Source organism: Neopsephotus bourkii, unplaced genomic scaffold (genome assembly GCF_033783945.1).
Source record: "Neopsephotus bourkii isolate Nb327-2 ecotype Australia unplaced genomic scaffold, CSIRO-AGI_Nbou_v1 NB_1770, whole genome shotgun sequence".
Lineage (NCBI taxonomy): Eukaryota > Metazoa > Chordata > Aves > Psittaciformes > Psittacidae > Neopsephotus > Neopsephotus bourkii.
In genome coordinates, this window is record NW_026902244.1 from 437651 (window position 1) to 462339 (window position 24689).

Here is a 24689-nt window from a genome sequence, read left to right on the forward strand (position 1 = left end):
ACTGACACGTTTTATACCATGTTATTCAATACAGCAAGGTCCATCTTTTTCTTACGTGAGTAACTTAGACTGTTTGATGTGTGTTTAAGGCACTGAGTGTAGATCTGCATGCTATTGTTGCACCTTGAAAATTTCAGAGAGATTATGTTGAAATATGTTGTATGATATGATAAAAAGCAACAATAGCTCCAAATGCTCTCTCTCACAAATCAACCCTAACTGTGTCAGGCTCCATGGTAAAGAATGAGGTCTGACACAGGCAGGGCCATCTCTCAAGTATCACTCTCTTCTATATCTGTGTGTTCAAATTGCCATAGTTTGACTGAAATTTCCCACGATCCTGAAAGAGCCACTCAGCCTGACATGAGCAATGTGATTTCTCAATGAAAATATCCAAATGCTTTCTGTGCTTCAGGTTGAACTTTTTAGGACTGTTGTGAAATAATTCCTAAACCTCACAGTGTTTGATGGGTTTGTTTGGCTGCATGCTTGCCATTTGATATTGCTGTCAATTTTACATTTTCATGTAACTGTTGAGAACTGTTTGCATCCACAAAAGTTAGCATGTTCTGGCTGCTATGATGTGTAACAGAGCAATTCCCACTGCAGCGTGTGTCTGCAGGTGTATTACAGCAGTTTCTCAGAGGCCCTGTGGGCCCTCCTGCATTGTGGTGTGCCATATCAGCATACCAATTTGCCAGTTTGCTACCACATTCTTTATATTTCTGTTCCAGGCAAATGGGATCTTTATTTTTTTTTTTAATAGGGTCTTTTTTTTCTCCATTCTGACTGCTGCCTTTCAGACTTCGGCTATGACAAAAGGCAGTGTGTTTCCCCTTAGTTAATTTAGCACTTCATTTAACAAGTGCTCAGCAAAAAACCTAATTTATTGCTGGCACAAGCAACTCGGGAGTTCAGTGGACTTCCAGCTGCATACAATGCTGTCAATTTGGAGTCACAGTTTTATACTCCAGGTTTATGGCATAGTTTAGTTCTCACTAGAATAAGGTGGTATCTGTCTCAGTTTAGCAGACAAGGCTCTGTTCTTGCTGTCACCATCTGATTGTAGCAACACCCCATGCTTATAGTGGACTTTTGAAGTCTATAGCGTATAACTGGAGATAGTTGCTCAGTCCAGAGAAATTTCAGGGACTTTTAGGAATTCGTTACTTATTCTTGGACTCGTGTATTAGCTTGTTTGGAAATCTTCCTGCCCTCTTCCTCCAGCTCTTAGGTATTAGATCTATGTTCTCAGGAAGGTGCTCCTTCTCCTGTCTCATGATCATGCAGATAAGTTTAGCCATTTGTTAACTGTTGCTTTTGAATGATATTTTTGAGGCAGCTGTCATCATATAGGTTACAAGACATTCAGAATGGCATTTAGAAACAGGTTACCAGTTTTGCACACTAATTGTGAAGCACTTTCATCTCCTAAATTGTTTCCCCTAGATTCAACTTAAATATTGACTTATTTTCTAATTAATTTTTTTTTAATGATATCATATTATCTATCAAGGATTTTTTCCTTTTCGGAGTGAGTTATTTAAAACAATCATGTTACTGCAGATTAGTACTCAAATAATAAGGTGATGAGAAGCAAATGTGAAAGTGAGTGACCTCATAGGACAGAACCGAATTAAAGGTTCAGAAAAGCTGTATTCAAAGCAAAGGATTTTTTCAACTTCATTGATTTGTTTAGAAATAGAAGTATTAAATGCATGCTTGTTTCATTGCATGATTTGTGTCATTAGCAATTACCAATCACAATTAACAATATAATAAGAAATTTGTGTGTTTGCATGAGAATTCATTACCTTGGTTTGAAATAAATCAATGCATTTCCATATTTAACCTAAATAGCCTTGCATGGATCATTATTAATAGACTTGATGAAATCTGCTTTGTAGCTTTGTGCTGCATTACATTAAAATGATTCTCGGCAAGTTATTCTAATTACATTGTCATTTGCTAGCAAAGGATCTCAATAAACTAACTCAAAAAAGACATGCTAGAGGTTCCTTTAAGAATATCCCTTCTAAAAATGATATTAAACTGGAAAAAATATATTTCACATTGAGTGACCCTTTTCTTTTTAAGAAAGGCCAGTCATGATGCTAAACAGATTAATAGACTTTGATCTGTCATGGGCAGCAGGGCTGGAAAAGGGTCACATATACAGGACAGCAGTCAACTGCACAAATACATAAACACAAAGAATAACGGAGAATGAAAACAAAGCCACATGAAGTGCAGTGCTCAACCAGAAAAAAAACAAAAAACAAAAAACAAGAGGTTTAAATTATTTTTCACATTTTCTCCAGTGTACATGTGTTGGTTTTAATCGAGCAAATATGAAGTTAAGGGTTAACTGCTTCTGAATGAATTTTAGGGTGAGCTGGAAAAACAGCTTCTACAGGCAAACCCTATTCTTGAAGCTTTTGGAAATGCCAAAACAGTGAAGAATGACAACTCCTCCAGATTTGTAAGTAGGAGAAATCCAGTTGGGTGTATGGGGGGAGAGGGGGGTAACATCTCTTAAAACACCGTGTGAAGACAGTGGTCCTCCATCACTGCTTCTCTTTTAAAGAGCGCCTTTAATACCTTAAAAAAAAATCAGGATTCCTCTCTGAAACACAAATTTGGCCTTATGGAAGATTAAAGATCAAGCTCAAACATGACAGGACCGCTGTCCTCTCACAAGTTAGCAGTCTGTGTGTGGCCTTCCAGAGCCACATTCAGCCTCCAGGACATAGCCACGTTCAGAATATTTGCAAACAAAATCTGTGCTTTCTTTCTCTTTGCGCCACAGTTGAGCATGTATTTTATGAGTGTGACTGTAACTTAGCAAGAGTGGTTAATATATTAAATTAAAAATTACAGGAGAAAGAAAAAACAGCCATACAGGTACAAGTCTGATGTGAGCTGAGGGCTGTCACTAGTGGATGACGCTTTTTTCTGGGAGTGCTGGCAGGTCTTGTTTTCTCTGCAGACCCTCCTCTCCTACCTCTGTTCTCTCCCTGCAAAGCTGAGGGATCCATGCAGACAAATCTTAGCAGAGGGAGTTATGCAGATCCAATGGTATTCCCTTGTGGAAATCAAAGTAGAAAATGGATGTGGTCACATCCCCAGCCTCCAAAGCCTGGCACAGCAGGGAGGACTGTTATCCCTCTAAGTACCTGAATGGAATGTGGGGGCAAGTCCCTAGCAGGAATATCAGAGAAATTAACTTCCTTTCAGGCTTTTCCATGGGTTGTCTCTGCAGGAGGGAATCAAGCATGTTATTCTTAAGAGGATGATGTACATGTCTTATTAAACAGGCTAAATACTAATATTGGAAGACCTGGCATAACCTGAAAGAACAGCCCAATCTAAATCTTCTTTTCATTCACAGGGCAAATTCATCCGCATCAACTTTGATGTGACAGGCTACATTGTCGGAGCAAACATAGAGACTTGTATCCTTTTCAGTGAGCTGCATGGGAAGCTAACTAGGGTCAGCAGAAGGAAGTAAGATAAACAAGCTCCACTGCATGTCTAAGAAAGGCAAATATTGCTGGGACTGGTATAAACAAAGATGGAGGGAAGTGGCTCCATTTATGCTGATACCAGCTTCTCAGTTTGCCTTATACTCATGTTTACATTTTCAGGTCTGTTTTCTCAACTATAGGAAAGCATGCTATTCACCATATATAGCTTCAGAAATGGAAGCACCATACCTAAAGCAACGGCAGGGACTTTAAAAGCAGAGTCCCAGTAATACAATAGTGGGAAAAGATTGTTTTGTGGTTCAGACTGCATGTGATCTTGTGAAATATACCGTCGTTTTCTCTCATATCAGTGTGATCCTGCACTGGGCATGCTGATTCCCTGTGGTCTACATTCCCAGATCCATAAGATGTCTTGAAACTTTACTGTTTCTTAGTGGTGCTGTGACAGGCACTTTGAAAATAATGCTGAATTACTGGTATCATTACTACAATTTACCCAGGAATTTGGAGAGTGCTTCCCAGTTCCAAGTCCAGATTTGCTACTTTGTCCTGGTCCTGAGGTTAGGATGAAGTCCAGGTGCTCAGTACGATATCACCCTCAGCCCTATACACCCCAGCTTCTGTCAGGGAAGGGTCCTGAGCTTTGCATAGAAGAGGAGATGCTTATTCCAATAAATGAGAAAGAAAGGTGTAGCTATGAAGAAGGAGTTCAGTTCTTGGATATAGCATCAAACAGCAGTTTATCTTTCTGCTCTTATTTTGACAAGTGATCTTTAGAAAAAAAGAAAAAAGTGTTTAATTGTTTTGGTATTAACTGATATTTTACCTACAGCACTATAGCTTTCAGAGAGTGAGTAACTGACATGTTGAAATACACTACTGCCAACTTCATTTTTACTAGTTTATATTCACAAAAATGGACCATAAATAAAACTTGCTTTTATTGCTTTTATGCCTACAGTGCTGGCCTCAAGAGCATTCATTCCAGCAGCCCAACCTTATGCTGAAAGAATCATATTGGCACTTCATTTTTAAAGTGGTGTGAATTATATTGTGAATCCTATTTTTATATGTCTGATTTGAGAAGCATTTATGTCTATTGTCATGCTTATTACCATGATTACCAGCATTCACTATTCAATAGGAGGTAGAAAATTGATCTATATATTGTGCTGAGAACGATACTGATACCAGACCTGCCACAGATCAGACACCTGTCCGTGTTAGGCAAACCTGTGGCAAATATTTCTGCAGTGCTACTGATGGTTCTGGGGCTGATGACACAATTAAGGAAGCACTGGAATGTGTTACTGATATTTTTTTTAACATACTTGACAACAGATTTGCTTGAAAAATCCCGAGCTATTCGCCAGGCGAAAGATGAGAGAACATTTCACATCTTCTACTATTTGATTGCTGGAGCTTCTGAACAAATGAGAAGTAAGTTACTTGCTAATGATTCTTAGATCTCATTGAACAGCCTGAGCAATGGCTTACTCAAGTCATTTTTCTTAACTTCTTTAATTATCTGTAATTTCATCCTTTTCTCTTTAGCTATAAAAAATAATTCTTTTAAGTGAATTATAAGAAAACTTGAATTGAGGTCCACCTGTTTGAGCCAGGTTGTTTGCATTTTACGGGATGTTTCAATTTAAAGATGTAAACCCATTCAGATCCCATCTTGAATGACATTGAGGTGATGAATAGGGAAGAGTTATTCATAAATTTTTTACACAAAAGAATCTGGGGTTCACAATAAAAATATTGGCTTGTGCTTTTAAAATAAATTAGGAGAATGTCTCTCCTACAGCACATTATTACACTGGGGAAACCATAGCTTCAGGATATTGAGAAGGTGAAAAGGGTAAGTGGATTAAAAAAAAATGGATCAGACATAATATGTATGGGAACATCATGGTTCAAATACGACATCTTTCCCAAAATTTCTGGTTGTCAAAGAACATATAAAGTAATGGTTAAATCTATATTTTCCCTGGGTTTTATGCTCCTTACCTAAGAATCTGCTGGTGTCCCCAGTATAGGGCCAAAGAGGCTTTTGGTCCAGCCCACTATGATTGATACCTGGTTCCATTCTTATTATAACCTAATATGAACCCCCATTGGGAGAAATGTAATTCTGAGTAGGATATACAGGGCATTAAATGAAAGATTTTTAGGAAGAATGGATCATATTTGAACACATAGAGTGCAAAATTCCACCAAGGGGCAGAAACGTTCCCCAGTTACTAATGAAAACTGGAAATGAACACAATCAAGCTTGCTAAATGAAGAGTTATTCTGAAAATCCTTGTGCACAGTAAAATCCTAAACTCCTTATGCAAGTAGAGTCTTCCTTTGGTGATAACACTGGGTTTTTTCCTATTGTTCATTGGGAGAACTCAAGACCTAAGAGGATTAATTCGATGCACTTCAGTAAAGCTTTTCTTCTTTGCTTTTTAGATGATCTGTTGCTGGAAGGCTTTGGCAATTACACTTTCCTATCTAATGGTCACGTGCCTATTCCTTCTCAACAAGATGATGAGATGTTCCAGGAGACCTTGGAAGCCATGAAAATTATGGGCTTTACTGAGGAAGAACAGATAGGTGAGAATTGTTAGCAAGATTGTGTAGAAGGTATACAAGTAGAAAGACAGAGATACAAATGCACAGAGCTTTATTCTGTCCAGAATAACCACTTTGCAAAATAAGCATATGAAGTAAGATTCTACATTTATATAAGAAAATTAAGATTATTTGGATTTTATGTCCGTGTTTCTCTGGAAAATCATACGTGGTCTTGCATGAACCACCAACTGGAGGATTCTAAATGTACCAATGGTATTTAACCTCTTTGCGTCTTATTTCCTCTGTGTAAAATTATTACCCACCGTTACCTAGCTATTGTTTCTAAGTGCACTATGAATGAGTGCCCACAGATTTCCCTCCCTCTCAATAGGCACTAGATTAACTAAGCTATGGATGTTCATGAAAAGAGAACAAAGTTTCTCTCATAAGGTGAAACTTTTCAAGCAGATTTATTTCTACCTTATGTTAAGAACAATATGGGATCTCAGTTCTCTGCAACCACAATCAAGGGATCTAAACACAGGATCAAGATCACGTAACACCAGCAGCATGGTCAGAGCCAGTGACAACAAGCGATTGAACTGGTGGAGTAAAGTGCCTGTAAACAACAGAAACCAGCAGCAGGAATCTGGGAGAAGGACAGCAGGACCTGAGAAACTGCTGTCAGAGATCCATGACAGGAAATACTACCAGCCTTTTTGGAATCACTGACACTTTTGTATTAAACAGGGTGACACTTCAGGAAGTGTTGTGGGTATTAGAGCCACTGTTCTTGCCTTGCAAGGAGAACTAATTATGATCTACTGCTTGTAGGTAGTTGCTAGAAAAATTCTACTTAAAAAATTACTACAGTGGCCTTTTCCCGTTGCTGCAGTGGGTACCAGTGGGAGCAGCTGAAGCCAATAATGAAAACTTTGCAAACCACCTCCTTCAAAGGGTTAAACTGGCAGCACTTGGTGGAAACACAGTGAAAGAAATATTGAAGACTCACCACCTATATTGAAAATAGAGTATATATCATCAAAGATAAATTATCTCTGTGAAGAACAGAACAACCAGTGATGCACAGGGCAGCTCAATACAGTAACTGAAACACAGATCAAATAAAATAATTGCCACAATATTTTGCTGTCCATCTGGATGAAGAATTGCAAGTCTTGTAAGTCTTATAACTTGTGGATTCCTGCTTGTGGAAGGAACATGAAGTCCTCCCGATCCATTTGAATTCCACACATCAGTGTAGGTTTTAGCATCCAAAAGTACTATAATACATGCTGTTTTGAAAGGTAATTTTTGTTTATGAAGGGAAGATGGAAGGATGTGTGGAAGAACTCCATACATATCCAGAACAAACTACTGAATTCAAGCAAACTCTAGCAACACTGACTATTTAAAACCGGGTTTTTTTTCAGAACTTTACAATAAATAGCATGAAGAAGTTGCAAAACGTTCTGATTTAATTTTGAAAGAAGTGGAACAGGCTCAAATATTTGCATTCACTGATTCAGAGAAAAGAGAATAAAAGCAAAAGAGCACGAGACGACTAAACTACCATGAAAATGGGGGCCTGCCAGGGACACGTCTGCGTTGCTTTTACTTCTCACTGTTCCTGGAAGTGCGCAGGGCTTCAGCCGGTGCATAGCAGAGTGCGCTGCCCATGGATGCAAATTGCCATGCCCCAAGTGACACCTGGTGGCAAAAAGAGCATCACCCCATCACTCGAACCTTAGATCAGCTGTAGGAATCGGGAGCAGAACTCGGCCGCATCCCATCCTTCCATCAGTGACTGAGGGATGCTAACAAAAAAGGTCTTACCTTGCAGGACAGCAGTACAAATCCCAGCCTTGGCAAATTCAGATAACGATACTGATGAAGACTGGTGCATTCCCCTGCTGAGGCATGTGTATTGGTGTCAACAGCAGTATTCTCCATTACAACTATAGGAGTCATTATATTTCTATCTGAACCCCTTTGATTTCCTGCTCTAAAGCATAACCCCTTGAGCATAGTATTCTTCTCCTGTGTAAGTTTACCAAGTAAACAAATAGAACTCCCTAGATTCACACAATCTCATATGTAACATACCAGTAGATTTTACTACCTGAAGTCAGGCAACAGCACTTTTATATATATTATACTAATTAAAAATTAAATTACCTTCCTATACTTTGATCCTTCAAAGATACGTATGCATTATTTTAGTTGCACAACTAAATATCCACATGTTCCTGCATGACCAAAGACTCAGAACTGCCACACATTTTTGAAGCTGCTGATAAGCTGGGGGTGGGTTTTTTTGTTTGGGATTTTTTTTCCCATTTTATCTTAAAGACAGAGATGCACATTATCTAATGACTGAGAAGATGCTACAGGCCACTGTGAGTGGGAGATGAATTCCTGAGACTTGAAGTCTGCCCTGGGGAGCCAGCACACCTTAGCTTGGAGGTGCTGGTGCTCCTAGGCTGGATGCTTACTCCACTGTGCAGACTGTTGTTCAATCAGCTTTCAAACTCTTGCAGTTTATAGCACAGTCTTTTAAAGCAAACCTAGTTCTTTCCACAGAAGTACAGACTACCACAGGCAAGAGAATGAATCTTTGTTATTGCAGAGAATACAGCTTTCCAAATGTTTGCATCTGTTCCTCATTTATATTACCTGTTTCTCTTCCAGCTATACTGAGGGTTGTTTCATCTGTCCTACAGCTGGGTAATATCGTCTTCAAGAAGGAGAGAAACACTGATCAAGCATCTATGCCAGACAATACTGGTATGATTTGCCACTTTAAAAATACTGTTAACATTAAGAAATCAATAAAATAGCAGCTGAATAAGCATTCTTTATCAGTACATTTTTATTTAATTGTTATTATGTATATACTTAATGGGCTTTAAAAGATATACCATACTTAAAATCAGCTCAATTATTATTATTACCTTTTCTAGTAATTTTGAATCCATAAATAGATGAACAGTGAATTTGCTGCTTGGATAATAACTAGTACTTTTATGGCAACTGGCATCTCTTGTACGTACAATAGAGGAGCTTTTAAGGAAGACAGATAACTTCCCATACTTGCTGAGCTGCTCATATTCACACTTACTGACCTGCTAAGAGAAAATTCATTCTGCAATAAAATCTCACTCTTTTATTCTAGCTGCACAAAAAGTGTGTCACCTGATGGGTATTAACGTGACAGATTTCACAAGATCTATTCTAACCCCAAGGATCAAAGTAGGACGAGATGTCGTTCAGAAAGCTCAGACCAAAGAGCAGGTATCTACTTGCAGTCTGCTCAGCTCTCCTGAAACTATTCTCTTCTTTTCTTTTCTTACATCTTATCTAAAGGGAAACATCAGATTTTTGTCTCATTATCCCTACAGAAATTAACAGCTAATTGGGTTTCTTCCTTCACTTACAATTCTTTCTTCTCTATTTCAGGCGGACTTTGCCATAGAGGCTTTGGCTAAGGCAAAATTTGAACGTCTTTTCCGTTGGATTCTAGCTCGTGTAAACAAAGCTCTTGATAAAACAAAAAGACAAGGGGCTTCCTTCTTGGGGATCCTTGACATTGCTGGATTTGAGATTTTTGAGGTATCTACTGTGGGGCACAAGCTGGGTAAACTCCCTATTATCATGTAGTGGTTTGGATATAAGATGACAAAAATCCAAGATCAGAGCCACAAAAAAATTAGGTTCTTCCAAGCTGGCTAAGGCTGGGCCCAACACGACCCAGAGGTCTACTACACCTGGCTCCTTGCCCTTCCCTTGGGGCTGGCAGCATGCTCCAGCTGGGCTTCTGCAGGGTTCAGGGTTTAAAGCTGGGGGCTGGGCTTTATCATTTATTGATCAGGCCCCAGGACAAAGATTTACCTCTTTAGAAATTTCTGTAATTTTTTAAGACCTTATATTAGGAAAATATAGATCCTTATATTTGAATTATTGTGATATGTAAAAAGAAGATCACAAATTTCATCTTGTCCGTTAAGTTCCCTCTTGAATGCATCTTTCTAGCATTTGAAATTCACATTTTTCCTCCCTTTTTTTCCTCAGATCAATTCCTTTGAGCAGCTGTGCATCAATTACACTAATGAGAAACTTCAGCAGCTTTTCAACCACACAATGTTTATATTGGAGCAAGAGGAATACCAACGAGAGGGCATTGAATGGAATTTCATTGACTTTGGCCTTGACCTGCAACCTTGCATTGAGCTGATTGAAAGACCAGTAAGCATATGTCTCCATAGATGGGATGGTGTGTAGGCTGCATCAGGGTCAGTTGTATACCAGTACAACCAGAGAGCCATTTAAGGATCCTTTGCTAGCAGGATTCCTACCATAAGGAATAAAGAAGGTGGTGCTCTTTCTTTCTCTCTGCCTATGATGATACTGATCTTATATTGCTCACATTGCAGACCAACCCTCCAGGTGTCCTGGCTCTGCTGGATGAAGAGTGCTGGTTCCCCAAAGCTACTGACACATCCTTTGTGGAGAAATTATGTCAAGAACAAGGCAACCATCCCAAATTCCAAAAGCCCAAGCAACTCAAGGATAAAACAGAGTTCTGTATAATGCACTACGCAGGAAAGGTACTGGACAGATTGAGCTATTTTGACTTAGGAATCTTTGATTCTTTGATGCCCAAATGATGAAAAAGAAACAGTCTGGTACCTGCATTGATAAGGGATGGCTTTAGTTATGTAATGTATATACTGTTTAATAATATGAAATAAGATTCGAAAAATGTTCATGGTTTTGAAGCTCACATGAAAGCAAAAATAGCCAGGACTGGGGTTATTGAAAATCTGAGTATTTCAGATAACTTTCTAGCAAGCAGATTTTTAAAGACAGGGCAAATGCATAAAGCTTTTCAAATGCTAATACAAGTAAAAAGAACTACTCAACTTGGCTCTCAACCCTATAAAGCTTTTCACACTATTATTATTTGTATGATTTTGTGTTAAAACAGTGCCCTGTGTTCTTGCATACTCCAGTTTTCTTTATAAAGAACTGCTTTTTGATGTAGCATTATTTCCTGCAGGTTACCTACAACGCAACTGCCTGGCTAACAAAGAACATGGATCCGCTAAATGACAATGTGACTTCTCTGCTGAACCAGTCTTCAGACAAATTTGTAGCAGACCTTTGGAAAGATGGTATGAATCACAACTCTAACTCATAATGTGGTTTAAAGGGAGAAAATTATATCAGAACTTTTGGACAGCCATCCCTTGCTGGCAGAAGATATATGTGAAAATTATAAGCATAGAAGAGACTGAACTAAGAAAAAATAATAATGTGTTCTAAAGACATACTTATGGAAAGTGCTTAAAACTGTCTAATGATGCTATCAAAGAATTTCTTACTTAATATTATACAGCAACAGACTAAAAATTATTCATTACATTGTTATAATGTTGCTGAATATGTGATATTGTGTACTTCACTAGTACAAGTTATGGTTGGATTTTATGAATGACTTACCTTACACACTGCTCTCTCAGAAGTCCTGCACAGTTTTCCCCAGCAATATATAATCTCAACTAAATTCTATCATAGAATCATAGAATAGTTAAGGTTGGAAAGGACCTTAAGATCATCAAGTTCCAACCCCCCTGCCATGGGGCAGGGACACCTCGCTCTAAACCATATCACCCAAGGCTCTGTCCAGCCTGGCATTGAACACTGCCAGGGATGGAGCATTCACAACTTCCCTGGGCAACCCATTCCAGTGCCTCACCACCCTAACAGGAAAGAATTTCCTCCTTATATCCAATCTAAACTTCCCCTGTTTAAGTTTTAACCCATTACCCCTTGTCCTATCACTACAGTCCCTAATGAAGAGTCCATCCCCAGCATCCCTATAGGCCCCCTTCAGATACTGGAAGGCTGCTATGAGGTCTCCACACAGCCTCCTCTTCTCCAGGCTGAACAGCCCCAACTTTCTCAGCCTATTTTCATACAGGAGGTGCGCTCCAGTCCCCTGATCATCTTCATGGTCCTCCTCTGGACTTGTTCCAAGAGTCCCATGTCCTTTTTATGTTGAGGACACCAGAACTGCACACAATACTTCAAGTGAGGTCTCGTGAGAGCAGAGGAATGTTTGTATGCATCTAAAACACTTCGCTTTTAAAAACTGTATATGGATCTTTAACACATATACTGCAGGATAAATATTTAATACATGGACATAAATGTGCATGTAAGCACCAGCAAGTGGCTCTGTATTATCAAATAACTGAGGGAGATGATTAGCTAGACTTTGAGAATCATTGGGTAAGAGATGAAAGTCAAGAGATCTTGTTCCTGGTTCTGACACCAACCTACTAAGTGGGTATTTTGCAGAAGAAATGTCCTTTTCAGAGCAAGCATGAAATATGTTATGTGTATTCAGTTGCCCCATTCTGTCACTAGTTAACAAAGATCCTCATTTTCATGTTTGACAGAAATAAACTATTTACACAAAAGGCTCTTCTAATACTTTCATTAGTAGCCTTCTACTGCATTAAAATACACTGGTCCTCTTTGGGAAGCTGCAGTTTAACAATGCCAGTGACAGGTGTAATGTGAGATGAGGACAGTCTAAGCAGTTCCATTCATACTTTCTTTTATATTTTAGTGGATCGTATAGTTGGGCTGGACCAGATGGCCAAGATGACTGAAAGCTCACTCCCTAGTGCTTCAAAAACCAAGAAAGGCATGTTCCGTACTGTTGGACAACTCTATAAGGAGCAGCTGACTAAACTGATGACCACCTTGAGGAATACCAATCCCAACTTTGTCCGCTGTATCATTCCAAATCATGAAAAAAGGGTAAATTTCAAATGCTGTTTTCAGACTCCTGGCACATTACTCATGTTGAGCTGCTCACTGTACCAGCACATCTCAGAGCTGAATGATGTCTTCAAACATAGATGCAGCTGATAACATTTATGTAATTTTTTACAGTGCTAAATATACTTTCTGTTCCCTTTTCAGGCTGGCAAACTTGATGCCCATTTAGTGCTGGAGCAGTTGCGCTGCAATGGTGTCTTGGAAGGTATTCGGATCTGCCGACAGGGATTTCCCAACAGGATTGTATTCCAGGAGTTCCGTCAGCGGTAGGAATCCCTCACTCAGGGCTAGCTCTGGGTTTAATAGTGGTGTTATATGTGTTTAGCTGTGCAAAATAATCTGATGTGTTTCAACCTCCCTAACATCAATGTCTTTTGGCAGATACGAAATTCTTGCTGCAAATGCTATTCCTAAAGGATTCATGGATGGAAAGCAGGCTTGCATACTGATGGTGAGGGAACTATTTTTTACATTAATTATCAGGTCTACACTTCTTATATAAAAGCTGCTAATAAGGAATGAGAAGTGATATTTTAATATCTTAAACATCATAGAATCATAGAATAGTAAGGGTTGGAAAGGACCTTAAGATCATCAAGTTCCAACCCCCCTGCCATGGGCAGGGACACCTTGCTCTAAACCATATCACCCAAGGCATCGTGCAACCTGGCCTTGAACACTGCCAGGGATGGAGCATTCACAGCTTCCCTGGGCAACCTATTCCAGTGCCTCACCACCCTAACAGGAAAGAATTTCCTCCTTCTATCCAATCTAAACTTCCCATGTTTAAGTTTTAACCCATTACCCCTTGTCCTACCACTACAGTCCCTAATGAAGAGTCCCTCCCCAGCATCCCTATAGGCCCCCTTCAGATACTGGAAGACTGCTATGAGGTCTCCATGCAGCCTTCTGTTCTCCAGGCTGAACAGCCCCAACTTTCTCAGCCTATCAGCACTGGAGTTAACAAATATTCCTCTTTTCACTCTAGATCAAAGCATTAGAACTTGATCCCAACTTGTACAGAATTGGACAAAGTAAAATCTTCTTCAGAACTGGCGTTCTGGCTCACCTGGAAGAAGAGAGAGACCTGAAGATCACAGATGTTATCATCACTTTCCAGGCTCAGTGCCGAGGCTACCTAGCAAGAAAGTAAGAATATGTACTAACAAAAATAATGTCTTCTGCAGCAGAGTATCTACAGCAGCCTTTAGTTCTCTGTATAGCAAACTGAAGATGTTAAGACACTTTATTACTATTTATTATTTGTATTGCATTAGAACTCACCTTGGGTCCAATGAAGGTCTTGCTTCCTGCCCAGAAGAGGCTTATTAGTATAATTGCAGGGAAGTGATTACATTGTGAGGCTACTTACACTCTCTGTATAGTAAAAGCTCAGATGCAATGACTCATCATTTAAACATGTTTGTACAAGGAGAAGGAGCATCCTAATGTATGACTAGAATCGTATACACTATTACAAGTAGCAGCACCACTGGCATTTGCAAAACATGAAATAATTTCTTCCACAGCTTGGGCATGAAACATCTAGCATGATTTCAGTTAATGTACATCACAAACCTATTAACAATAATGCCCGTTTCCTCCACACTACCAAGGCTTTCAAATTGGTGAGCAAACAAATTCAAATATAATAGGTTTGAAGAATAATGAAGAATGCAAGTTCTGAGTGCCCATGTACTATGGAAAGGTGTTTACACCCAGAACTAGATATATACTTTGTGGTCTGTGCCTACCTATGGAGTACAAACAGACAAAAACTAAACAAACAAATATAAAACCCAGCCAAAACCCAGAAGACTAAGTAAAATACCAGGAAGCTAATCAGAATTATCACCTTTCCTCAAGAAAGCACAGGCACTGTTTAAGCAACAAAAGAATTTGTGCCAGACTTCTCAAACCATGTGGCTCATCAGCAGACTCTCAGGCAACAGTTTTACTTAATGTGCATATCTTGCAGATACCTCATATTTTCAGACTGAATCTATTTGCTTCATGCTTTTAATCACAGAGCCTTTGCCAAGAGACAACAACAGCTGACTGCAATGAAGGTTATCCAAAGAAATTGTGCTGCTTACCTGAAGCTGAGGAACTGGCAGTGGTGGAGACTGTTCACTAAAGTGAGTGACTGCAATCAGTGAACCTCCCTCAGCTTTCCAAAGGAAATGAAATGCACAAGATAACTGAGATATATCATGTCAGGCACACTCCTTGTCCCAAAGTCCACTGGAGTTGATGGCAAGAAACACATTAGCTTCACAAAATTTTAGGTTAGAGATACTCTGGATAGTTATACAATGCTATTATCATGAAGTTTATTTTCTTGTCAAGCTAGAACTAACTATCATGAAGTTTATTTTCTTGTCAAGCTAGAACTAACTACTTAAACAGAGATTCATGAAAGATTTTGCCTGTTTGGGGACTTCTTTTAATTGCCCAAAATGAAATAATTTCATAGGTGTGGGTAATGAGAAGACGGAGTAAAACTTAATTTTGTGAACATGCAGAGTTATATACCTATGGGGAAATCCATAGCTCAAGAGTTCCCTAACTGGGACACTAAACATCTTCCCGCTAGGCACTCAAGCAAATTAGGTCTGTTTTCCTACTGAAGAGGCCTGTTTGGGGTTTTTGGTTTGTTTTTTCTAAAAGAACAGGCTTCAGTTTGGATTCAGAAAATTCTTCCTGCTTGCGCTGATAGCAACCTCCTGTGCAACCAGAAATGGGTAGTAACAAACCTGCACGTGCACATTGCCTTTCCATGCAGAAGATGCAGCTTTTTGTACATCATCAATGGGTGAAAACAGGCTTGAAGCCATTCAAAAGTGACAACACTGAAGGCAGAGGTGCTCACAAGGTTCCAAGAATTAACACAGAGATGGCCAAAAGCAATACTTCTGAGGCTTGTTGATTCAAAGATGCCTACATCAAGTTTGCGCGGACACCATTTGTCTGCCATTCGAATATCAACAGACAGTGCTACCATTAGTGCCAGTCAGCCTGCCACCTTTAAGGACCATGCTCAGCACATAAATACTGTCAGGAAACATTCTTAAACTCTTTATTTTCAGGTGAAACCACTGCTGCAAGTCACCCGCCAAGAGGAAGAGATGCAGGCCAAGGATGAAGAGCTACAAAAAACTAAGGAAAGACAACAAAAAGCAGAGAGTGAATTGAAGGAGCTGGAACTGAAACACACACAGGTGATTTACAGCTCTGAGCCTTTGGAAACTCTAGCCAGTCTTTCACCATTTCTAGAAGATACTAAAATAAAGGTGTATTTTTATTTTGTACTCACGTTTGCATTCACAGCGATGGATCAGAACAAAAGTTCGGTGCAAACATCAGTATAGGCCTTCCTTACAACCACACAAGAACCTGTGGTAGAGCTGCCTGCCTATACACTACAACTATCTAGTAAAAAGACACTGTGGGGCAATTCTCAATCAAAGGCTTAACTTCCTATCCTATTGCTTCCTTCTCATTTTATTTGTGTAGCTTTGTGAAGAGAAGAACCTCCTTCAAGAACAGCTTCAGGCAGAAACTGAACTGTATGCTGAAGCTGAAGAGATGAGAGTACGTTTAGCTGCTAAGAAACAAGAGCTGGAAGAGATTCTGCATGAAATGGAAGCCAGAATTGAGGAAGAGGAGGAGCGCAGCCAGCAGCTGCAAGCAGAAAAGAAAAAGATGCAACAACAAATGCTGGTAAGGAGGCTTAAGTGACAAACACAGACAATAACTTGTATCTCACAGAGAAAAACAGAGACTGGTAAACCTTAGATCCTATGAAAGTGCTTGCTTTACTGCCCTCTGTAGAATATGTTTTTGTGACACTGAAGTAAGAGCAATCAATTGATGTTCTCTCCTCCATAGTTCTCTTCTTCCCCATCTCTATTTTAAATAATCTTTTCCCTAAAAATAATTATTTTGCCAAATCTTTCCTTCTGAATCACCAAGCATTACAGATTGTCTAGTTCTTCATAAAACCAACATACCCCACATGCAGTGACAAACATTAAGCATTTCCAATAATCTGAGTGGTATTTTGTTTCTAAAATTCATGTCTTGTGGACTCTTGTTTCCCCTCAAAGGACCTTGAGGAACAGCTGGAAGAAGAAGAAGCTGCAAGGCAGAAACTGCAACTTGAAAAAGTAACAGCAGATGGCAAGATAAAGAAAATGGAAGACGATATTCTCATAATGGAAGACCAGAATAACAAGCTAACGAAGGTAAGCATTGTGGATCCACTTTCTTACCTTGTGAAAATAGTGCAAGATGACAGAAAATTTTCCCTTCTGCTGGAACAGGAATACTCTTGACTACATAACCTCATGGGTGTATAGATTCACCAGACTATCAGTCCAGCATCTATCAAACAAGTTCCTCAGTTTCTCCATGCTCATTTAAACAATTCATAATTGTTTAAACCTACTGGTTTTGAGGCCTGTTGCAGTAACAATATCTTTAAGCAAAATACTCACAGCAGTCAAGCACAATCAATGGAAGTCAAGCCTCCTTGGCCCCGAGCAGAGTAAATAATCCTCTTGGTTTTCAACTAATTTCAATAAAACTTCATTATGAAAATTGGAAGTCAGCATGTATCCCAGCACTTCTTGAAAAGGGATGCTCCTCTGAATTGGGCCCTGTATTTACAGCCATTAGGGTACAAGATTCTAATAGCAGCAGATTAGAGAACATGGAACTCATAGACACCACTCTTCAGTTCCTCTGTAATTGACAAATCTAAATGTATCGCTACAATCTCAAGAAACACAGCATAAAAAGAAAGCATCCTGGAAATTTTTACTTGGCATAGAGTTACTTCACAACCAAACAGATGCTTTTTTTAACACAAGTATTTTATTTTTCTTCAGGAAAGAAAACTCCTTGAAGAAAGAATAAGTGATCTAACAACAAATCTTGCAGAAGAAGAAGAAAAAGCCAAAAATCTCACAAAGCTCAAAACCAAACATGAATCCATGATTTCAGAACTCGAAGGTAACATAACCAAAATTATTTTATATCGGGGTGGGTTTTTTTTGCCTTGGCACACATTAAAAAAACCCAAACAGAATCTGGAGAGAGCTAAAAAATTTGTAGGGTGTTTTCCAGATTTCTTATGCTAAAGCTATTTTGTGCATGAGAATCACCAAATCACCAGTGTGCATAGGCTATAGATACCTTTTTTTTTCTTAATATACAAAAGAGTAAATTGAGAAAAAAAGCAATGCTGCTTCTAGATAAAAATAAATAAATGATTCTTTGGGGTGGCCAGAAATAGGTTATGACAGGAAGGTATTGACTGTTGCTTCAGAAATGCAGTGACTTGTAGTTAAATATATGGCCTCACTGGAGGCCAGAATATTTTTTGCCTAAGGTCAAGATAGGATTAAGAACTCCTTGTACTAATGGAGTCCCATTACCTTTTTCCTTACTTTTTCAGTGCGACTGAAGAAAGAAGAGAAGAGCAGACAAGAACTGGAGAAAGCTAAGAGAAAGTTAGAAGGGGAATCAGGTGATCTACATGAGCAAATCGCAGAGCTCCAGGCACAAATTGCTGAGCTGAAGGCACAACTAGCCAAGAAGGAGGAAGAGCTGCAGGCTGCTTTAGCCAGGTATTCACTTCCGAATCTGTATACAGGTTATAAAACCCAGGCTGGAACATATGTCTCTCCCCTTCCCAGCCACTGAGATGCTGCACTCATGAATCTCATCTCTCAGTTACACCCTTCCTCTGTGCTTTCCTTATTTTCCAAATTTCCTCTTGCAAATTATACTATTGTTTGCCCACAGACTCACAGGATTACCTCCAGATATGAATGAAAACCCCTCTTCCCAATAGCATTGGCAGTGCTGTTGAGTAGAAAATTAAATGTAACAATACACTTTACAAAAGGGAAAAAGGCAGAAATTACTTAACAGTCGGACCATTCCCAAGTCTCAGTGGATTTTCTGTTTAAATTTAAGAGCGACAACACTTAACCAAAACTTTTGCTGAATCAGCTGATCAGCATCTCCAAGCATTGTATCATGATAAAGTACAACTGCCAGATCTTTTTTGCATCAGTCCCCCCTCTCTTTCATACTTTCTTGCACAGAATCTATAAACCTTTACTCTCTGCATACTGATTTCTCAAAGTGAAATGATTCTTTACATACATACGTAAAATTAAATACTCTCTTTTCAGGCTTGAAGATGAAACTAGTCAGAAGAACAATGCCCTCAAGAAGATCCGTGAATTGGAATCTCACATCTCTGATCTCCAGGAAGACCTAGAGTCTGAGAGAGCTGCAAGAAACAAAGCAGAAAAACAGAAGAGAGACCTAGGTGAAGAGCTGGAGGCTCTTAAGACAGAGCTTGAGGATACTTTGGATACCACAGCCACCCAGCAAGAGCTCAGGTACAGAGATGTAGCACATGGGCTGAAAATAAATGTCACCAAGCTCAGTACTGTTTAGTAACTGTGCAGTGGTGCCATTTTCCCAGTGACTGGAACACTCTTATCTGCTGCTACTCCATGTACGTGTGTTACCTTCCAGAGCAAAGCGTGAACAGGAGGTCACAGTTCTGAAGAGAGCTCTAGAAGAGGAAACTCGCACTCATGAAGCTCAGGTTCAGGAGATGAGACAAAAGCACACTCAAGCTGTGGAGGAGCTAACAGAGCAGCTGGAACAATTTAAACGGGTAAATAGAAATCCATTTTATTGAAAACTATCCACTAGATAACATGGCTTCCTTTTATAGATCATCTTTCTTCACTTCATCCTTTAGGCTAAAGCAAACTTGGATAAGACCAAACAGACACTGGAGAAAGACAATGCAGATCTGGCTAATGAAGTCAGGAGCCTGAATCAGGCCAAACAAGATGTGGAGCACAAAAAGAAGAAGCTGGAAGTACAGCTGCAGGAGTTACAGTCCAAATACACTGACGGAGAGCGTGTTCGGACAGAACTCAATGAAAAAGTTCATAAATTACAGGTAGGAAGGAGTTTGACTTTCTGCTGTGACACACTGGGCTTGAGAAGACTGGTTTATATTGTTCTGTGAGGGTATATCTAGAGGAATCCTAGCCCTGTCATCTTGAGCTGAAATAATCATTTTTTTGTCATCTGTAGGGTTCCTACCTTGAAATCCTACCTTACATTATCCCATAATTAAACAACTACAGCCACTCTATCTCATGGAAATAAGAGCTTTTAGTCTCACTATGCCTCTGTACACATTGCAGTCTGTAATACCACCAGTAGTTCAGTGGCTGTGCTGCCTGTTTTACAGAGTTTCTCTTTATACATTTTTGGGAAGAGGGGAACATTGATAGGAATGTGGCTTCTATAAATGGATTAGACAGCGATTAAACACAGAAGATGTGTTTAATAAAAAATTACAATGAAAGGAGAATGCTCACTTACCTATAATTTAGTGTCTAAAAAGAAATAACTAAAGATAATTTAAAATGGTTCTTCAGTAGGTCTTCAATATCCAGCAGTACTAATCAAGTTTATTGTGACAACTTTGTTCATAGCAGCAGTAAGCTTTATTATTTTAAGTTAGTAGATAAATATTGAAATATATCAAAATGCATCAATTTCTGTCAAACTTGTGAAGAGAGAGAAAAATCCACAAAAATTCCCATTCCTCTTTGCAATTCATTGAGAGGAACATGCTTATGAATAGGACTAAGTTTTGATATATAGTAACAGAATACTAAGATAAACTAGTCAAAAATGGCATTAGATCTTGGGAGTCTTAATACACAGGTTACAAAGATGACATGTGCAGACAATACAGAGTTTGCATGTAGGATTTGGTTCCACAGAACTTAAATCCAATATGTTTTCCAGAAAAATGATGGCAGAATTGTGAGTTCCAGTTAAGCTAGAAACACTGTTGATGCTAGAGGGGACCCAGAGGCATAAGATCAGATTCGGATCATGTTCAAAGTTAAGATTTCAATCTAGAGCAGACTAAACTTTAGAGGAAGATTTAACTTGTTCAAAATAACTGAGTTTATTCACTGTGATATCTCACAGGTTGAGGTTGAAAATGTTACTGGTTTGCTCAATGAAGCAGAAAGCAAGACAATCAAATTGACCAAAGATGTTGCAACCTTAGGATCTCAGCTACAAGACGCACAGGTAAACTTGCATCCATTAATGTAGATGAGTAACAGCTCACCTACAGTACTTATAAAATGCACTATAAAAAGACCCAAACTAATGACTGTATTGCTGATGCATGTGGTGACTGCAGGAGCTGCTTCAGGAAGAAACGCGGCAGAAGCTAAATGTGTCTACCAAGCTTCGTCAGTTGGAGGATGAGAAGAACAGCTTGCAAGAGCAGTTGGATGAAGAAGTAGAAGCAAAACAAAATCTGGAGAGACATATTTCAACACTGACAATACAGGTATCAGTGCCATAGCTAAATCTACTCAAATTTAGCTCCATCACTCAAAGTTCTATCAGTAATTCCAGAGGTTTCAGATCTGTAAAACTATCCTGGCACAGCACACAGACTTTCAGAGAACTAGTGCTGTTAGCCCAGGTAGCATCAGTGAAGCTCTGTAATGGAGTAAGCTGTCTCCCTCTTCATTGAAGTATGATCTTAGGGCAGATACAAACACAAAGTAGCTCCCAAGTTAGTCTTGCACACTAGGCCTGTATATACCAGCTCTGTAATCTTCCTCATTTCATGAAGCCTGGGTGATGGGTAAGTGGTCACTAGCTTCATATGAGTCAAATCAGGCAAGATTTCTGGGTCTTGGTTATCTCCTGGCCATCTTTGTCAAGCTTTGTTGTCATTGCTACAAAGATTTGTCCTCTGAATTCAAATTTCAGCTCTCTGACTCTAAGAAGAAGCTTCAGGAATATGCCAGCACAGTAGAAACCATGGAAGAAGGCAAAAAGAAACTTCAGAAGGAAATTGAAAGTCTCACTCAACAGTTTGAGGAAAAGGCTGCTTCTTATGACAAACTGGAAAAAACTAAGAACAGACTCCAGCAAGAGCTGGATGACCTGGTGGTGGACTTAGACAACCAGCGTCAGCTGGTCTCCAACCTGGAGAAGAAACAGAAGAAGTTTGATCAGGTATGGATTTAAGACTCTCCCTTGCTGTGTTATCACCTAACTTCTGTGGAATACACAGAGACTCCACTAGTTTAGTGAAAGATAAAAGAAGGGACAAAAAATAAATGAAAATGTAATTATACATACACTGGCTAATTTTGTATTTATATAATTTTATCAAAAAAGCAGAGACTCTTCTCTGTCATTAATAACTGGCAAGACAATTGGACTAGAAAAACCCTGTTACTAACGACTCCGTGCATTAACACTACCTTTTTACAGATGCTGGCTGAAGAGAAAAACATCTCTTCAAAATATGCAGATGAAAGGGACAGAGCCGAAGCCGAAGCTAGAGAAAAAGAAACAAAGGCTTTGTCATTGGCCCGAGCACTTGAAGAGGCTTTGGAAGCCAAAGAAGAACTGGAGAGAACGAACAAACTGTTGAAAGCTGAAATGGAAGATCTTGTTAGCTCCAAAGATGATGTTGGCAAGAATGTAAGTTTTGGGCTTAGAACAATTTCCACTACAATAGCTTAAAATAGCAGCTACAAACAGATCACTGTTTTCTGTGTGGGAAACTCTGTAGCACACAAATCCATTCAGCAGGAAATGATATTTCATCCAAAATTCAAAGGTTATTCTATTTGTGTCCAAACTTCGAGGAGACTGGCAAAGTAACTGTAAGCCATCTTCATTTTTAACATGACTTCAACATCACCGATTTCTAAGACTGAAAAAAGGAAAAAAAGCTTCTAAATAATTTATTAGTTTATTAAGCATCCTTGAAGTCATAAACTCCAGAAATCTGAGTTAATTTATTAGTTATATTGGACTTGCCATCAGCCTAACTTGTATAGCTGCAACAGATTTCCACTGATGTGCTGCCACTTCTTTTATTACAGTGATATGACAATATTATTTCTAGTACTAAACAAGTCCAATTATGATACTTGTCTAGATTACAAAATGACAGTTTGGAATAAAGAGAGTCTCAGGTTACTGTAAGACAGATTTGAAAGTGTACAAAATAATGGTAATTAGTTCATTCATTGTCCACAGCTGATCATTTCAAATGTGGCCTATACTGCAGGTACATTGCATTAAACTAGATTTTTTTTTATTTCTTATAACAAGTCTATTAAATTCTCATTGCTTGAAAGGTCCATGAATTGGAGAAGTCTAAACGGACCCTTGAACAGCAAGTAGAAGAGATGAAGACACAATTAGAAGAGCTAGAGGATGAGCTACAGGCTGCTGAAGATGCCAAACTCAGGTTGGAGGTTAATATGCAGGCCCTGAAAGCCCAGTTTGAAAGAGATTTACAAGCCAGAGATGAACAGAATGAGGAAAAGAGAAGACAACTCCTTAAACAGGTACCATTTCATTCCCTATTATTGCCTTTGTAAATATTTAATCAAGCCAGTTGAAGGTGCCTAAGCTCATGCCATTATTAAATGTACCTCACTATTATCAGAAGAAAACATTATATTGCCTTGCCCTTGGCAAATAATAAAAAAGCAGGTTATTGTACTGAAAAAGGCACAAAACTGCATGAGGATTTTATTCCTGTTTCAGTAGCAGATACACAATTGCCAACAGAAGTAGCAATTTAATATTACAACCAATATAGCATAAATAGTATGAATTGTTATTTCTGACATAGTCAAAAGAACCTTCCTTACCTATATTCTCAGTGCAAGTGAAAAAAAAAAACAACCCACAGCTTCTAATATATCTTCCCAATGTACGTTGCATGGATACAAAGGCACTGGAAATTAAAACATTGGGAGCACAGCCTATCTGTATAGAAGTATTGTGACTGCAAGAACAACTGCTGTAGTTATCTTCTTGCAATACACATATTTCCATGAATTGCTGACTCCTTGCAAGGATCTTTGATTTTTGGACAAAATGGAAATTTATTTTAACTGCCAGGCAAATCACAATTAATAGAGATGTAAGAGGCTGTACACATTATTCAGACATAAACAGTGTTTAAGAGTGCTCCAGGACTTCCCTAAACTTGTTTTCTTTAATGATCAGCTCCATGAATATGAAACAGAACTGGAAGATGAACGGAAGCAACGTGCCCTGGCAGCTGCAGCCAAAAAGAAGCTGGAGATTGATGTTAAAGATCTAGAAAGCCAAGCTGATTCTGCTAATAAAGGCCGGGAAGAAGCCATCAAACAACTCCGCAAATTACAGGTATGTAGTCCCACAAATATAGTTTTTCTCACTGCTGACTTTTGTACAGTCATAATATGATAGGTGACATCTGTGAACCTGGCCTATTACAGATGGTTGCTGAATGGGGAGTTTTAACTGGACTCCCAGATTCAAGCATCTCTACTGAAATGCTTAGTTTGAATGACAATGGAAAACTTCACATGGCAAATTATGAAAATCTTAAATTTCATCATTGCAGATTGCTTCCAGAATTCTCTGGCCAACACTCATCTGCTATTGAGTTAATCACATGAAGGAAAACAGATTCACATGTAGAGAAAGTGCTACAGGATAAAAACCTATTACAGAGCTTCAATCCTGGTTCTAACACTTGGCTCAAAATCATTAAAGACTGTTCAGAAACCATGTTTTCTCCAAATTAGCATTTTCCTGTTTATACTGTAAGTCTCCATATCAACTGTTACATCATACCCTGACAGCTAAACAACAAAAAGGGATACATCAAAGATTAAGACT

General features: G+C 38.9%; 1 protein-coding gene across 3 annotated transcripts in view; it reads left to right on the forward strand.

Annotated features, from left to right (window-relative positions):
* MYH11 (myosin heavy chain 11) overlaps nucleotides 1-24689 on the forward strand; it is a 62039-nt gene that overhangs the window by 29200 nt on the left and 8150 nt on the right. For 2 of the 3 annotated variants that reach the window (XM_061379412.1, XM_061379410.1), the window contains exons 6-35: nucleotides 35-55; nucleotides 2390-2482; nucleotides 3392-3455; nucleotides 4830-4928; nucleotides 5949-6092; nucleotides 8745-8840; nucleotides 9229-9347; nucleotides 9513-9665; nucleotides 10125-10298; nucleotides 10487-10660; nucleotides 11113-11227; nucleotides 12691-12884; nucleotides 13050-13171; nucleotides 13287-13356; nucleotides 13894-14054; nucleotides 14935-15043; nucleotides 15995-16126; nucleotides 16422-16628; nucleotides 17015-17152; nucleotides 17798-17921; nucleotides 18367-18538; nucleotides 19112-19324; nucleotides 19464-19608; nucleotides 19696-19902; nucleotides 20955-21059; nucleotides 21175-21327; nucleotides 21759-22007; nucleotides 22269-22481; nucleotides 23147-23359; nucleotides 24030-24191. In XM_061379412.1, coding sequence (XP_061235396.1) covers nucleotides 35-55; nucleotides 2390-2482; nucleotides 3392-3455; nucleotides 4830-4928; nucleotides 5949-6092; nucleotides 8745-8840; nucleotides 9229-9347; nucleotides 9513-9665; nucleotides 10125-10298; nucleotides 10487-10660; nucleotides 11113-11227; nucleotides 12691-12884; nucleotides 13050-13171; nucleotides 13287-13356; nucleotides 13894-14054; nucleotides 14935-15043; nucleotides 15995-16126; nucleotides 16422-16628; nucleotides 17015-17152; nucleotides 17798-17921; nucleotides 18367-18538; nucleotides 19112-19324; nucleotides 19464-19608; nucleotides 19696-19902; nucleotides 20955-21059; nucleotides 21175-21327; nucleotides 21759-22007; nucleotides 22269-22481; nucleotides 23147-23359; nucleotides 24030-24191 — 4341 coding nt within the window. The remainder of the gene's footprint in view (nucleotides 1-34; nucleotides 56-2389; nucleotides 2483-3391; nucleotides 3456-4829; nucleotides 4929-5948; nucleotides 6093-8744; nucleotides 8841-9228; nucleotides 9348-9512; nucleotides 9666-10124; nucleotides 10299-10486; nucleotides 10661-11112; nucleotides 11228-12690; nucleotides 12885-13049; nucleotides 13172-13286; nucleotides 13357-13893; nucleotides 14055-14934; nucleotides 15044-15994; nucleotides 16127-16421; nucleotides 16629-17014; nucleotides 17153-17797; nucleotides 17922-18366; nucleotides 18539-19111; nucleotides 19325-19463; nucleotides 19609-19695; nucleotides 19903-20954; nucleotides 21060-21174; nucleotides 21328-21758; nucleotides 22008-22268; nucleotides 22482-23146; nucleotides 23360-24029; nucleotides 24192-24689) is intronic. The other variant, XM_061379411.1, reaches the window with a different exon arrangement.